Source organism: Eubalaena glacialis, chromosome 2 (assembly GCF_028564815.1).
Source record: "Eubalaena glacialis isolate mEubGla1 chromosome 2, mEubGla1.1.hap2.+ XY, whole genome shotgun sequence".
NCBI lineage: Eukaryota > Metazoa > Chordata > Mammalia > Artiodactyla > Balaenidae > Eubalaena > Eubalaena glacialis.
In genome coordinates, this window is record NC_083717.1 from 182402985 (window position 1) to 182418222 (window position 15238).

The 15238-nt window shown below is 36.7% G+C and overlaps 1 protein-coding gene and 1 long non-coding RNA gene across 3 annotated transcripts in view; one reads left to right on the forward strand and one right to left on the reverse strand.

The window, feature by feature from the left end:
- LOC133084486 (uncharacterized) overlaps nt 1–15238 on the forward strand; it is a 63354-nt gene that overhangs the window by 36643 nt on the left and 11473 nt on the right. The gene's annotated exons all lie outside the window — the stretch shown is intronic.
- RPS6KA5 (ribosomal protein S6 kinase A5) overlaps nt 1–15238 on the reverse strand; it is a 189004-nt gene that overhangs the window by 5533 nt on the left and 168233 nt on the right. For both annotated transcript variants that reach the window (XM_061181170.1, XM_061181169.1), the window contains 6 exons: nt 14943–15104; nt 13122–13247; nt 12608–12741; nt 11847–11940; nt 7856–8026; nt 4290–4481 (listed from right to left, as the gene is read on the reverse strand). In XM_061181170.1, coding sequence (XP_061037153.1) covers nt 4290–4481; nt 7856–8026; nt 11847–11940; nt 12608–12741; nt 13122–13247; nt 14943–15104 — 879 coding nt within the window. The remainder of the gene's footprint in view (nt 1–4289; nt 4482–7855; nt 8027–11846; nt 11941–12607; nt 12742–13121; nt 13248–14942; nt 15105–15238) is intronic.

The following is a 15238-nucleotide window of genomic DNA, read 5'->3' on the forward strand; positions in this document are numbered from 1 at the left end:
CTGTGGGGTTGGGGTGCTGTCCTTTAGGACTGTGCTGAACCAATGGCTGATCCATTGTTGCTGGGTCCCCCATATGTAGATTCTATGGGTGCACGACCCACTTATAGAATTCACGTTTCCTGTTCCTGCAGCCTTAGGGTCTGCTCAGTTAGAGGTCTTGGTTCCGTGAACTCAAGTGATCAGCTCCACTAGGTAACAGTAGGTGGCAACTCAGTGGGGCACCCTCTGCTCTCCCTCTTTCCCTGCCTCCCTGGGATTATGGTCCTTAGGTACATGATGAAACATAAGCTTTAACTTCAGGTTCTGCTTTCTGGGGAACCCAGACTAAAATATCTTTCTATTGTTGATGAAGATTTTTGACCTGTTTCCAGTTTGGGGCATTTTGAAACATGCTGCTATATATCTTCTTGTACGTGTCTTTTGGTACATAAAAATACACATTTCTGTTGGCTATATCCCTGAAATTGGAACTGCTGGGTCATTTGGTCTGTGTATGTTTGGTAGATACTGCCAAGTAGTTTTCCAAAATCTGCTCGGCTTCTTATCTTACCCCACTTCCTAACAGATACATTTGTGGCTAAGTACAAGAAAATATCCTTCATATTACAGTTTTTTTGCTCTCATGTGTAATAATTCAACAGGCTGTTGCGTGGAAAAATTAACTCTCCGTCTTTGGAAATCTTTAAAGGAGACTAGTGACGGGGACTTTGTAGAAAGGATCCCTTTTCTGGAAGAGTTAGAATTAAACAAACTTTAGGGCTCCTCTCAACTCCAAGATCTTACAATTTAGTTGATTATCCAGGAATCAACTTCTGTTAAGAATAATTCTGTGTCTGCAAACTGTTTGCAAATGGTGTGATAAGAAAGTATCTGTATACATAAAGATATACATCTCTCTCTATATATGTGTATATATATGTATGTATACACACACAAGAGGGAATTAGGGAGAAAGGAAAAGTAAATGTGGCAACATGTTTAAATGTTCACAGTGTTATTCTCCCAAATTTTCTCTAGGTCTGAAATTTTCACAATAAAATTTTGGGAAGAAAGTGAAAAAATAAGAAATCCTGAATAAAACACTTGGAAGAAATATGTTTTAAATATTATATTCCATCCTGTGGGTATGCTATATATTCCTATGGGATAGCATGTAATCCTATCCTACATTTTCTAAATACTGTCTGTTAAGCTCTGAATCATTGTGTGCCTTAAAATTCATATGCCAAAGAGCCAACCCCCAATGTGAGTGTATTTGCAGGTAGGACCTTTATGGAGGTAAAGGTAATGAGGTCATGAGGGTGGGGTCCTCATCCAATAGGATTAGTGTCCTTACAAAAAGAGACACCAGGGAGCTGGCTCTCTCTCTCTCTCTCTCTAAGCGCATGCACTGAAGAAAGGCCATGTGAGGACACAGTGAACAGATGGCTGTTTGCAACCAAAGGGGAAAGCCCTCACCAGATACCAACCTTCTGGCACCTTGATATTGGACCTCCCAGCCTCCAGACTGTGAAATAAATTTCTGTTGTTTAATTCACCCAGTCTGCAGTATTTCATTATGGTGGCCCCGAGCAGACTTAAGACACTGTGTAAACTCTATTTTAATTAAAGTCCTGTGAATTTTCAGTGAACTGCACATGCATGAGGTAGACTGAGTTGTAATCAAAGCTGCATGATATGACGTGATGCATCTTCCTGAAGTATTTGTTTTTACCCAGTGGGGGTAACATAAATTATTTTCATATTAAAGTGTCCATATTCATGTGTATTAGATGCAACATGTAAAAGGGCCATAGATTTCTAAGGCAAACCAGACAACCCCCCCCCCCAAAAATTTTGTGCTTACTATGGGATAGCTCAGGCTTTGTATCTAGATCCTCTGGAGATATGCACTCATTTATATGGAAAAGTTTGCAAAGCATTCCTATTTTTTTTTTTTTTTGGACAGTTTAATGCAGGTGCTAACTATGCTTTTCATCTGTATTTCGTGTCTCTAAAAGCAAGGATTTTTAAAAACCACAACCACAACCTATTATCACACCTAAAACAATTAGCAGTAATTCCTTTGTATCATCCAATATCCAGTCAATATTCAAATTTCTCCAATTGTGTTATATACATTGTATAAATATATCTGTATGACTTAGATTTAGAGTTTGAATTTAATAAATAGATTTGAAATTAGAATTTGTTTGAATCAGAATCCAAGTAAGATGCAAGCATTGTTTCTTAAGTGTCTTTTAATCTATAGGTTCCCAGGCTATTTTATTCTCATAATTTATTTGCTGGAGAAACTCGGTTGTTTGTCCTGTAGAACTTCCCGCAGTTTGGACGTTGTGATTGTACTCTTGTGGTATCATTTAATCTGTTCTTTGTCCCCTGTTCCCGTTTAAAACTTGACAATTAGATCTAGAGAGAAGCCTGGCTTCTCTCCATGCCATTATACAAAGTTATTTCCATAGACACGGCATTTGGAGGCTCTAAAATACCTGTCTGCATGTCTAAGACTGTCTTTTAAAACCTTAAAAAGCATGGTAATTATATTTGGCCTGTATTTAAGTAAGGGCTCTTTTACAAGGGGTAAACATATTATTGCTAAAAAAGAAGGGCTCTTTTTTATTTAGACAAATTTTTTAGGAGAGTGCTACTGTAATCAGTTTAAGTCAAACAAAACTCTCAAATCTACAGAAATTAGTTTTTTATTTTAACTTAAAAATCATATTCATAAATATGTAATTTCAGTTTGAAAATTATAAATAATGACTTAAAACTGCTGAAATAAAAACCATATAAAGCTTAAAAATAAAAGAACCATCCTGCAAGGACAACTGGCTGCCATTGGGGGAAAACAAACTGACACCAAAATAAATCCCAGATGGAGTGCATAAGTATAAAAATAAAACATAATTCTAAAGGAAAATTTAAGAGAATATTTTTATAATCTTGGGTTGGGGTGGAGTGACAATCTGACATCAAAGCCAGATACCATAAAGGAAAAGACTAACATATCTTACAACATAAAAATAAAAAAACTTCTCTATTTAAGCCTCTCAAAAAACAAAATTAAAACCCCATATTACTACAAACAAAGTTTTCAAAGACATGAAAAACCAGAAAAAACATTTCCAATATCCATGGCAGACAAAGGATTAAAATCCTTAATAGACCTTTAAGTTTCCATAAGAAAAATTTCCCCATAGGAAAGTGGGCAAAGCTCATAAACAGCAATTCATAATAGAGAAAATAAAAATGTTCAAATACATGAAAAGATGCTCAAACTGAATACTCATCAAGGAAATGCATGCAAATTATAACAACAGTAGGAAATAATTTAAAATTGAAATTGATAGTATCCTATGTATTCACATACAGTTGATGAGAACATGATCTGATAAACCTTCTAGAAGGAAATATATGTCAAAATAAAGATCTATATATCCTTCTCCTAGGAATCTATTCTAAGGAAATAACGAGACATCAAACTACATATATAACATAATCTCATTTGTTAAAAAAACCTGAATATATATACAAATATATAGAGAAATCTGTAGAAAGATATAAAGCATACATAATAGGGGGTAGGGATGGGAGGAGAGTAAGAGCTTACACAATATTATCTCTGTATGATGAGATTACGAGTGATCTCACTTTGTTCCTTATATCTTTCTCTGTTGTCTGAAAACTTCTCCCTATGATTATGCATTACAGATTATATGCAGAAAAAGTAAAGCTATTTTAAGAAAAAAACATGCCGAGATTTTTCTAGCTTAATGTTCTGTTTCTGATCCCGGCATCCAAGGAGATTTTGTGAAAAGCATGCTCACCACGATTACTATAAGTTACTATAAATATTTTTAATTTTTTCTATTAATTTGTTAACTTACCCTAAGTGATATTCCTTAATTACCTTTTAGCCTGAAAACCTCAGAGAATATATTTTAAAATATTTTTCTATTAATGAGTCACTTAGCTATTTTCACATTATATCTAACATGCATATCTTATGAAAATATACGACTGCTTCTTTAAAAATACATATATACATAACTGTAATTCACATTAAACACAGTTGCCTTAAATATTCCAAAATAAACCAAAATAAAAATTCCTACATTTTCTCCAATGTAAATTTTAAGAAAGGGAAATAGTCTTCAGTCAGGCCTTTTACTGAAAAGAAAAACCAATTTGCCAATTTTCTCACAAATTTAAGAAAAACAGCAAAGAGAGAGATATACAGAGGACATCAGAGAACTGACTGGGTTTAACGGCCTGACATATGAACTCACCAAAATGACACCCAAGCTCCAGAGGTCACAGGACTCATCGTAGCCATTGTGATTCAAGAGCTCTGGGGCGGCGTAGTGAAGAGTGAAGCACGGCGTCTTCAGAGGCTGATTATCGGGTGGCTTTAAGCGTGCAAACCCGAAATCAATTACTTTAATTTCCAAATTGTCATTTTCATCAGTGAACAATAAATTCTGCAAGATACAAACACTTCATTAGTTTCTCATTAAAATGTCATGGGACTTGGTGATGCATTTATGCAATATTACCTTTCTATCTATTTACATTGGATTCAGATACAGAAAGGTCTGACGGGGTGGGTCTGGGACCTGGATGTCAGCGTACTGTTGCTCTCTGCTTTATACTTTTCTGTATCACATCAATTTGTACAAGGTCATGTGGAACATTTTCAATGGGACCATGCCTCTTCTTTGTCTATGCTTTCCCTTCTGCTTGTGTCTGTCTTTGACCTCCTCCACCAACCTCCCTTCCAACCTGGCTCTCAGGCATCTAATCCTCATTTAGAGATGCCACCAAACAGAAGATGGAAATTATTATATTTTCTTCTAGCATCTACTTTTCTTTCCTGGCACTTATCAGCTCTGCAATATTAGTTCAATGTCTTCACCCACATTAGACCATGATTCCATGAGGCCAGCAACTGTGCGTCTACCTTATTCATGACTCTCTCATGTAGTAGATGCTTTGGTAAATATTTGTCCATTGAATGAAGTCATAAATAAAATAGTTATACATAATATCTAGTAAAGCCTATTAAAGAATACATAGTGGAGATGTACATTTCAGAAATATTTTTTCCAAAACAGTTAATACTTGAACATTTTTGATGCTTATGGATATTACCCCTCTATTATTCAGAAAACATTGTTATTTTGAATCATTTGCCAAGCCGTGTCAATCACTAAGGTTTTACTGATTACTTTTGTATTTACCACTTGTTTAAAAAAATCTAACTGTACTGATGGGCAAATCACCATTTTTATTAGTACATCAAGCTAGTACCCACAGTAATTGAATCTGATTATGTTGTCTTTAGACATCCTAACAAAATCTGTTATGCCTTTTTGATCATTAAATTATTCCCCAGTTCTGGAACACCATTTGCTTTTTAATATTATTTGAAGTGAAATAATATACATCATAGAATGCTTCACTGATACAAAGAAGAAAAATCTTCTAGGCCCCCATTCAAAAGTTAAAAATGAATGAAGTGGTAGGAAAGAAGCAAAATAATTAACTGAAAGTTTTCTTAAATTTTCTATTATACAACATGCCTAATCCTGAATTTGTGATGGAATTAAAATGTGAATATAATTCAATGTAAGGCTTCACCACAACTGAAGTCATAGCTGGGGTTCATGGACCGGGTACTTGGGAGAAGTCTCAGCAAATGACCCCTGAACTCTTCCACAGCACAAGGCACTGTGCTACATACAGAGCAGTGGATGAAGCACACCTGGCCTGTCCTCCCAGAGCCTACAAGACTTTGGAAATGACTTCAGTGTCTTCTATACTAAGACCGGCTAAGGACTTCCTTGTTCTTAGATTTTGAAATGGAGGAGACGTGGCACACCCCTCTTCACTCCTCTCCCAATTCTCAAAGTGTAGTTGGGTGTGCATGGTCAGAAGTGGCAGGAATTAGTCATTCAAACCACATTTATCCTTGTCTCAAGTTCTGCCAGAAACTAATTTGATAAAATTTCTCATCTTTCAAGAATATGGGGACCAGTTTGAAAAATACAAAGCAGCTTACTAAGAATGTCAGCCAGCTTCTAAATTTGTTTGATTCTCACCTAGAAATTATCTTGCCTTTGCAGAATATGAATACCACATAAATATCTACCAAAAGATATATAGTCAGATCTTAAAATGCTACATCAATGCGAAAGGGATTAAACTTTTAGCTTGAAAATAATATACTCTGCCACTTAAAAGTCAAAGTGAAAGCTATTTTATTATGAAAATGTTAGTACAAAGGCACATTTTCATGTCTCCAAAGTATATGTTGATTTAGGACTATAATGGTAGTAGAATGTCCTTAATAATCAGACAATTCTTCTTTTCAAATGACTATTTGAAAGAAAAGCTTTATGACAGATAAGAATTAAGCTATGTGAGTATCTTTTTACTCAGTAAAATAGGAAGGCAAATTTCAATTCCGCTGGAGAGGACAGTTGCATCATTTGAGACTCATGAGGTGACAGATGGCCAGTTATCAAAGAATAAAACATGTGAAAATGAATTCTAGACAGTCATGGAACAGATCTTTTCAATTAAAAAAATTACATGCTTGTTCCTTGTCTATCAAAAAAAACATTTAAGTGGTATGCTTTCACATTTAAAAATAGACAGCTAATCTCCAATGTACAGAGCACCATATTTTTAGTGGGCGTTGTGTGGGAGAGTGAGAATTGTGATGAAGGAAGCAGAGGGGTAGCTATCATAGTTGCAAGTTCATAAAACACAATTCACTTTTGATTAATTACGAGTAATATGAATAACAGTAATAGAAAGTACATAGAAGCTTAAATACTTTGGGACTCAGTCAATTATATCCGAAGGCACAGAATTCCATTTTAAAAACATCCTCTTCCTACCAATAATCCAAGGTACTTAAATAAAAGGCAAAAATGGTGCTTTTTGAGAAATATTCTTTTGTAATCTAATACAAAAATAAACACCAAATTATTATTTTAAACATACTTAAAAATGCATTATAATCACATGGTAGTTAAAATTGAAATTCTATTTTAGATAGTAAATATATATAATTTTGTGTAGGGTAGAGGATGATTCATTGTTATTCTTTTATAAATTATTGGGTTTTGTTTTTCAATTTTCATTATTCTTTTGATGATTTTCTAAAAGGGAGGAATTTTCATATTTTTGATACTAAAAAGGGATCATTCTAGAGTTAGAACCTTCTTTCTTAACCTTTTGAAAGAAGAAATATATAAAAAGCTGCTACTTCTACATTGCTACACAGTTCTATAAATATTATAGTACATGAGCAAAGAAAAGCACATGTAAGGATGGCATAACTCATTAAACAAAGACAATGCTTTATATTTAAAAATTTAGAACAGAACAACATACATTGCTATTCATGAGCTAATCAATTTGATTACAAAAGTGAAAGATAAGCTTTCAAAATACACGGTTAAAACCCCTCTAAAATGGTATACATATAGGAGGGGCATTATTTTCTGCGACAAAAATTTCCATTGCTATTTTTAGTCCACAATTGTTGCATAAAGTATTTCTTCCATAAAAGGCTCTCACACTTACAAATATAACCTCAAGATGATCAGCTGGCAAAAAAAAAAAAAAAAAAAAAGAAAGAACGAAAAGACAAATTTATTTTAGACTGAAATAGAAAAGAGAAAAAAATGCAAGAAACGTGATATTTGCAAGTATCTATTTAGCAGAAAGCCCTGAAAATAAAAAACCAAAACAACCCCCCCCCAAAATAAAGCCCACACGTATCTGGGGGATATTTAATAATGATGCTAGATTGCATTATATGAGAAAACATGTAATTTTATACCTCGGGTTTCAAATCTCTATGTACCACTCCAACATCGTGCATATGGCTTACAGCTGAAACAAGCTTCCGCATGATGTAGCTGGCTTCTGTCTCACTGAAGTGTTTCTTTCTCTTAATGCGTTCAAATAGCTCTCCCCCGTTCAGAAGTTCCATCACTAGAAATGTGTGAAGCTAGAAAAGAAAGAAGAATAATGTGGAGGGCCTTAATGAAGAGGAGTAGAAGCTTATCAACGTATAAAACATTTCCTGACTATGAACTATAACCGATAAATTTAAATAGTCCCTTATTAAAATAGTCAACGGTGATCCTTGTATTTTGGAGGAAAGAGTTGAAGGATAATGTGGCTTTTTTAGAGTTCTATTTCGGTAATGGAAAATTTCAAGTACTGCAGTGAAATCTTTGTATATCCTTTCCTTGACTAATTCTTCATTTGAATTCCATTCCAACCCTCTCTATCGAGTGTACATATCTTTCTTCTTAAAGTGTAACCTAGTACAGATAATAATGTGAAATTGGCTGCTTTAAATAATATAGATTACTGATGGAATATGGGCAACTACCCCCAGGAGGCCTGACACACACATTTAATGGCAAATTTACCTTTTAAAAAAGGCACGGTTGGATGATGTCACTTTAAATCTTCTGTTCGGGCTCAACAGATTAGTTTCAGTGTTCCTGTTAATTCCCATGCCAAATACCCATAACTCACTTCGGGCTTTTTTTTTTTTAAATAGTTGCTTTTGATCCCAAGGCATTATCTTAATTAAACAGTATTAAAAGTCATGTATTTACTATGTTTTGCATACATTCCCATAAAGAAAATAATGTAGGAGCTACTGAAAAGCAAGGGAATTACATCAGCTCTCCAATGAACACAAATGGTTTAAAAAAGATACAAATCAATATTCAGATTCAAGTGCTATGCCTTATAGCACCAATGTTACTCAACAAACAAAACAAAGTATGCTTTCCTTTGAATTAGCAAAGTCCAGGAAAATTGCTTCATTAAAAAGATGATTATAAATACATTATCCTGCACATAATGGGCAAATTCTAGAAGGTGAATAACGCTTTTATTAAGAGAATTGCTCCCAGGCTATTAGAGACCATGCTAATTTGAGTTTCTACATCAGACAAATTAAGATCAGATCTAAAGGTCTGCTACAAGTATATGCCAGCAAGCTTTAAAAAAATGAGGGGCAAGACCTATAGTGGTTTAAGAGATAGGTTTTAGAGTCAAACCTGCCTCTGAATGCCAGTTCTGCTACTTACTTATGACCTTGGGGATGTTACTTTACCTCTATGAACTTTAGCACCCTTACCAATAAAATGTAGGTAACAGTGAAAAAATGTATATAGAGTAGCTTGAATAACGGCCCTCCGAAGATGTCCATATCCTAATCCCCAGAACCTATGGATGTTACCTTATACGGTAAAGGGGTTTTTCAGAAGTGATTAAGGATCTTGAGATGGGAAGGGTATCTTAATTATCCACCAGAGTCAACAGTATAAGATGGGACTATGGAAACAAAAGACTGGAATGAAACATGGAAGGGTCACAAGTCAAGAATGTGGGCAGTTTCCAGAGCTAAAAAAGACAAGTAAATAAACTGTCCCTTAGAACCTCCAGAAGGAACCAGCCCTGCTGACACCTTGACTTTACAGCAGTGAGGCTGATTTTGAATATCTGACCTCCAGACCGTAAGATAATACCTCTGTATTGTTTTAGGTTTGTGGTAATTTGTAACAGCAGCAATAGGAAACTAATAGAGTAGTAAAGCACAAATCATGGTACGCAAACTACACTGCTGTACAGTCAAAGGCTGGAGACACACCCTCAATCAATTTCACCCATCAGTTGAAAAGAGGACTATGGTGGATTCGGGCATGATCTAGGCAACTGTGTCACCATCATGGAAAAAACAACCCAAACTATCAACAACTTATATTAGAATGATAATATATTCATACTGGTATACATAGGATTACATCATGAGATGGTTTCTATTCTAGTAACTCTTGAATATAAAAATAGCAAATAATAAAGTTAATTTGTCACATAAATAAAATATTAGGGAGGTAGTTCCTGAGATCTGACAGTGGCCTGACGGTCAGAGATGGAAAGTCTTTCGGGGGAAACAGCGAGGGGCACAGCTGCAAAACCGAGGGGTGTGTCGAAGGTCATCCACCAAGCCCTTGATGGATGTGTGGATCGCCTTCAACAGGAGACTGCCTAGGCTTCTCGTAAGCACCCCCAGTGGGCAGGGGACTCTACCTGCACTGTAGCTGAGTGGCCCGGTGAGGTGGAGGCAGCAGAGGAGCAGGGAGAAGAGTTCCCCCCGAGTCCTTGCTTCAAATAGCTTCCTTTCCTGACTATAAGCACCAAGGATGCAAGTAGATGATGTCATTTTTGGGTGCTCACTCACCTGATGTGAAAACCAGGCTTTGTGTCTGCCTCCTCTAAGGCAGTAGAACAAAGTAATTAAGTGCTTGTTTTGAGGTTGGACTGCATGGGTTCAGATTCCAGCAGTACCACTTACAAACTGGGAGACCCGGTTACTTAATTTCTGGGAGTTTGATGATACATGTAGAATGAGTGCTACAATACCTGTACCACGTAACGTATGTGAAAATAAATAGCAGCAGTTATTATAGTTACGATGCTCCTGATGCTGCCGCCTGGTTTCCCCACCATGTGTCATTCTTGGCCACGGCCCTCTGGGAAAATTCAATGTGGTAGAGAACTGGGCCACAGCTCTCCTAGGACGTGGATGTCACGGTACCACACTGGAGAGAGCCCAGAACCGGAAACCAAGTTTTCCTACTAGATTTTCACTGACCTGCTATGTGACCTTGGTTGGACGAGTCTCATGATGCCCTCCCCCCCTTTTTTTTTCCTGTGGGAAAACACTCATGACCCTTCTGAACCTCAGTTTCTTCTTTGGTAAAGTTAGGGCCAACCACATCCAGGATTGGTTTTAGCTCTTGTGCGTAGCATGCTGTCTTGCCATCCCGCCCAGTCCCAGGAGGAAAGATGACTGTAATGGAGAGATTTCTGCAGGGAAGGAGACATGGACCTGACAAAACAGTGTTCCTCCTGTCTCCAAAGTTATATAACCCTGTGTGAGGGCACTGCTGGAAAGTGGGACTGGGGGTAGAAGGCGGGTAGCATGACCTGGCCTGTGGCCTGAGCAGAATCTGTCACCTGGAATAAGAAGATGGAAAGAGGGCTTCCCTGGTGGCGCAGTGGTTGAGAATCTGCCTGCCAATGCAGGGGACACGGGTTCGAGTCCTGGTCTGGGAAGATCCCACATGCCGCGGAGCAACTAGGCCCGTGAGCCACAATTACTGAGCCTGCGCGTCTGGAGCCTGTGCTCCGCAACAAGAGAGGCCGCGATAGTGAGAGGCCCGCACACCGTGATGAAGAGTGGCCCCTGCTTGCCGCAACTGGAGAAAGCCCTCGCACAGAAACAAAGACCCAACACAGCCATAAATAAATAAATAAATAAATAAAAATTAAAAAATGACTAATACTCTTAAAAAAAAAAAAAAGAAAAAAGATGGAAAAAGAGTATCTTTGCCCTCTGCTTCCTATTTGCTCTTTAGTTTGCACTATTGAGGCTTTAGGCTAAGTTCTACTCTTGAAGTTAAAGGATTAAGTTGAAGGCTGACAATGACTGAGTACTGAGAGGTACGCGGAGATGAAGCGTACGCGTGGTGGTAGCTGAATTGGCAATAAGCACAATGAGCTGGGCTTTAGCCCCCCGTCCTCCTTCCGGGTCCTACACGACCACTACTGAGTGAGAGAAGCAGAAGTGAGAGGAAGCATTGATTTGGGGGTGGGTGAGAGTGTGTGTGGAGTGGCTTCTCACCCTCTCACGTGGCTCGGTCATGTCCCATAGCCCTGACTTTGACCCAGCACCAACACAACTGATGAAAAGTAGAACCTTGTATATGAATTAGTATCCACAGAAAAAAAAAGTGGACTACCTGATCATGAAAAACTTCATGTAATTTCACGATATTGGGGTGTCCTTCACAGAGTTTCAGAGCTGTTATTTCTTTCTGAGTATTGGCTTCCAACCTGCAAGATGAAACAGTTAGTCTCTTCATCCCTCTTCACCAAGTTTTTGGAAGCATTGCCCCAATCCTAATTTTGTTTTTATTTACAGTATATTCAGAATGTAAGTGTCAAAATATCAGAATGAGGCTTCCCTGCAAGTAGTGAGTCATACACCCACCAGAACAAGTAAAGCATTATTCTTGAGAAAAATGATCATTTCTGAGTCAGGAAAGAGCTAATCACATGAAGAAATGGATGCTCTACTTGCCTGACAATTTGGTAATAAGAATATACAATCATGGAGGTAATAATCAGTTACCAAAACAACTAGCTGGCTCTCAAACTACCCATAGGTCACTAAATAATTGCAGAACAAAATATTTCAAATATACAACTAATAGGAATGGCAAAAGCTGCTGAACTCACTAAGCGAGTCTGATTAAATAACACCGCCACAAGAAAGCCTTCTCATAATAACCGCAAAAGCATATCATACTATGATTTATGTCTAAAATGGATTACATTCTCAGAGGTAGAAGTATAATGGATCAACTGATGAGCTGAATGGCTAAAACCTTGGTTAAAAACCTTATAATATACCATTATTCGCCTTTTAAATAAAAATCTTAATTTATAGAATCCATTGACTAGGACGAATACATAAGAGAGACTGCTGGAAATGTGATACCTTTTGCTGATTATTTTGACTGCAAATGCTTGGTTACTTTTTTTGTGTATGCACTTTCGACAGATTGAAAAACTTCCTTCTCCCAGTGGTTTGTCCTTCAGATCTAGGTCATAGTATTGATAGAATGGAGAGTCCTGACAAGAAACCAACATCATTTCACTTAAGAAAATATTAGTAATACACAGGGATGATAAAATTGTTGACTAACAGAACATTATTAATGTTAATAAATAGGAGTGGAATACATTTATAATCTCTAAAAATTCATCATTAGCTCATTTCTATCATGTATATCACTTATTTAAAATATATTACTTTCTATCGTAAGAAAGGAGCTCATTCAAATGGATGTTAATAATTCTCTAGGGCAAATCTTACTATTTCCATTTATTCATTTTTTAAAATTACGTTTTAGTCAAATGGAAAGTCTATTAAATTTACTTGACTTGAGAAAGTCAATTAGTGTTGGTATTTAAACCATGAATATGTCATTTAATTAACCACATGGCTACACCTTCATCATTGCACTCCTTGCCACATTCGTCACTCCGGGACGATCGACTCCCATGTGAAACTGAAGAGGGTCTATGACGGCTGCATTACGCTTGAAGAGAATAGAAGGAGCAACAAAGGAATAGCCCTAAAAAAAAAAAAGAAAGGTAAAAAAATAAGGATTTGCAATTTTCCAGTTTAGCACAGACTAGATTGTAATCATTTTTTTCTTCTTTGACTCCGTGCTTTCACCGCTGAGGGCGTGGGTTCGATCCCTCATCGGGGAACTAAGATCCCGCAAGCCACATGGCGAGGCCAAAAAAATAAAATAAAATAAAAAGCTCAAATATTTGTTAAGATGAATCTAAAATGCAAGGTTATTTCAAATCAATAGAATAATGCTTTTCAGAAGGAGATCACGCCATCTTCTGGTAGAACTAAACCGATTCAAAATTAAAGGCAGAAAAATACTTCCTTCCTATCCCACCCCCCGTATCTGACTCATAGATATAATTCTTTTGAATTGCTGATAAAAGTTTGCTTATAAACAAACACAACTAACTTCTCAAAAAAGGTACAGTTAAGGAACTAAAAAGTGGTCCAAATGCTACTGGTTTTCAAACTAGATAAATAGCAAGTTTCATTCCAGTCAGTTTCTAATTCAGCAATTATTTGACTCATTATATTTCCTTAGGTTAAATTTAAAATTGAGTTTTAGAAAAGGAGTCAAATCAAACGGCAGAATGATGTGCTGAACCAAAAGTGGTACAGATCTTCCTTGACTTACAATGGGGTTACGTCCTGATAGACCCACCATAAATTGAAAATATCCTAAGTTGAAAATGCATTTAACACACCTAACCTACCAGACGCCACAGCTTAGCCTGGCCTACCTTAAACGTGCTCAGAGCACTTACATTAGCCTACAGATGAGTAAAATCATCTAACACAAAGCCTATTTAATAATAAAGTGTTGGATATCTCATGTCATTCACTGACTACTGTACTGAAAGTGAAAAACAATGGTTGTTTGGGTTCCGATTGGTTGTAAGTGTATCAGCTATTTACCCTCGTGATCGAGTGGCTGACTGGGAGCCGGGGCTCACTGCTGCTGCCCAGCATCGTGAGAGGATCGTACTGCACATCACCATCCTGGGAAAGATCAAAACTCTAAGTATGGTTTCCGTGGAATGCGTATCACTTTTGCACCACCATAAAGTCAAAAAATCCTAAGTTGAACCATCGTAAATTGGGGACCATCTGTATAATGATGGATGATTAATCTGTTTAAGCTAGAACATTCACTAATTCGAGGAACATTTTTTTCAACATCTGCTTTGTCCCAGCCAAGTGCTAGCCACTAGTGTCACCTATGTCCAGAGACAATGTCTGGACAGCCAGATTAAACCAAACTACTGGGATGCTAATGGGAGTCAAAGAAGTGAAGCTATGATGCCATTTAATAGAATATTTTATCTTAAGGCTGAGAAAAGATCCTTTCCTAAGTGTAAAATCCTTTCTAAATATTTTTTACGAGTTGAGAAACAGTTCTGATTAGTCACTGAAGATAAAGAATCAGATAACACTGTTTATGAATTAAGGAATATTTTGTATGATTAAAAGTAAAGTAGTATTATATTTTCTATAAAAGAGCTTGAACAGAAGTAAAATTTCAGGTGTAAATTCAACACATATTTATTTGCAATATCTCTGTATTTAATAATTTTGAAGAGATTAGACAGTCCTGTTTTTCAAGATGCCAAAAAGCTTTCACATGGGAAAATTAATCTTTTCTTTCAAAGCATACATGGCCAACAAACACGTGTGGGCTCTTGGAGATTACCTGAAACAGCCTCTCGGAGCTCTGGGGCAGTGCTGCGGGAGAGTAGGTGGGGTCCATTTCTGTGAACTCTTCTGCAAAGTTACTCACATCTAATTCATCTCGGATGACTGGCTTAAAGGGCGCGGGCACTTTTTTGGCAGCTAAATCATCCCAATTTATTTTCTAAAACAGAGAAAGAAAATTGGTACAAAGTAGAAATCAACAAAGTTGAAATATATTTTTGAAAAATAACAAAGATAATGATTTTAATTGAACAACAGAGAGAAGCACATTTTTTTTTTAATATTTATTTTATT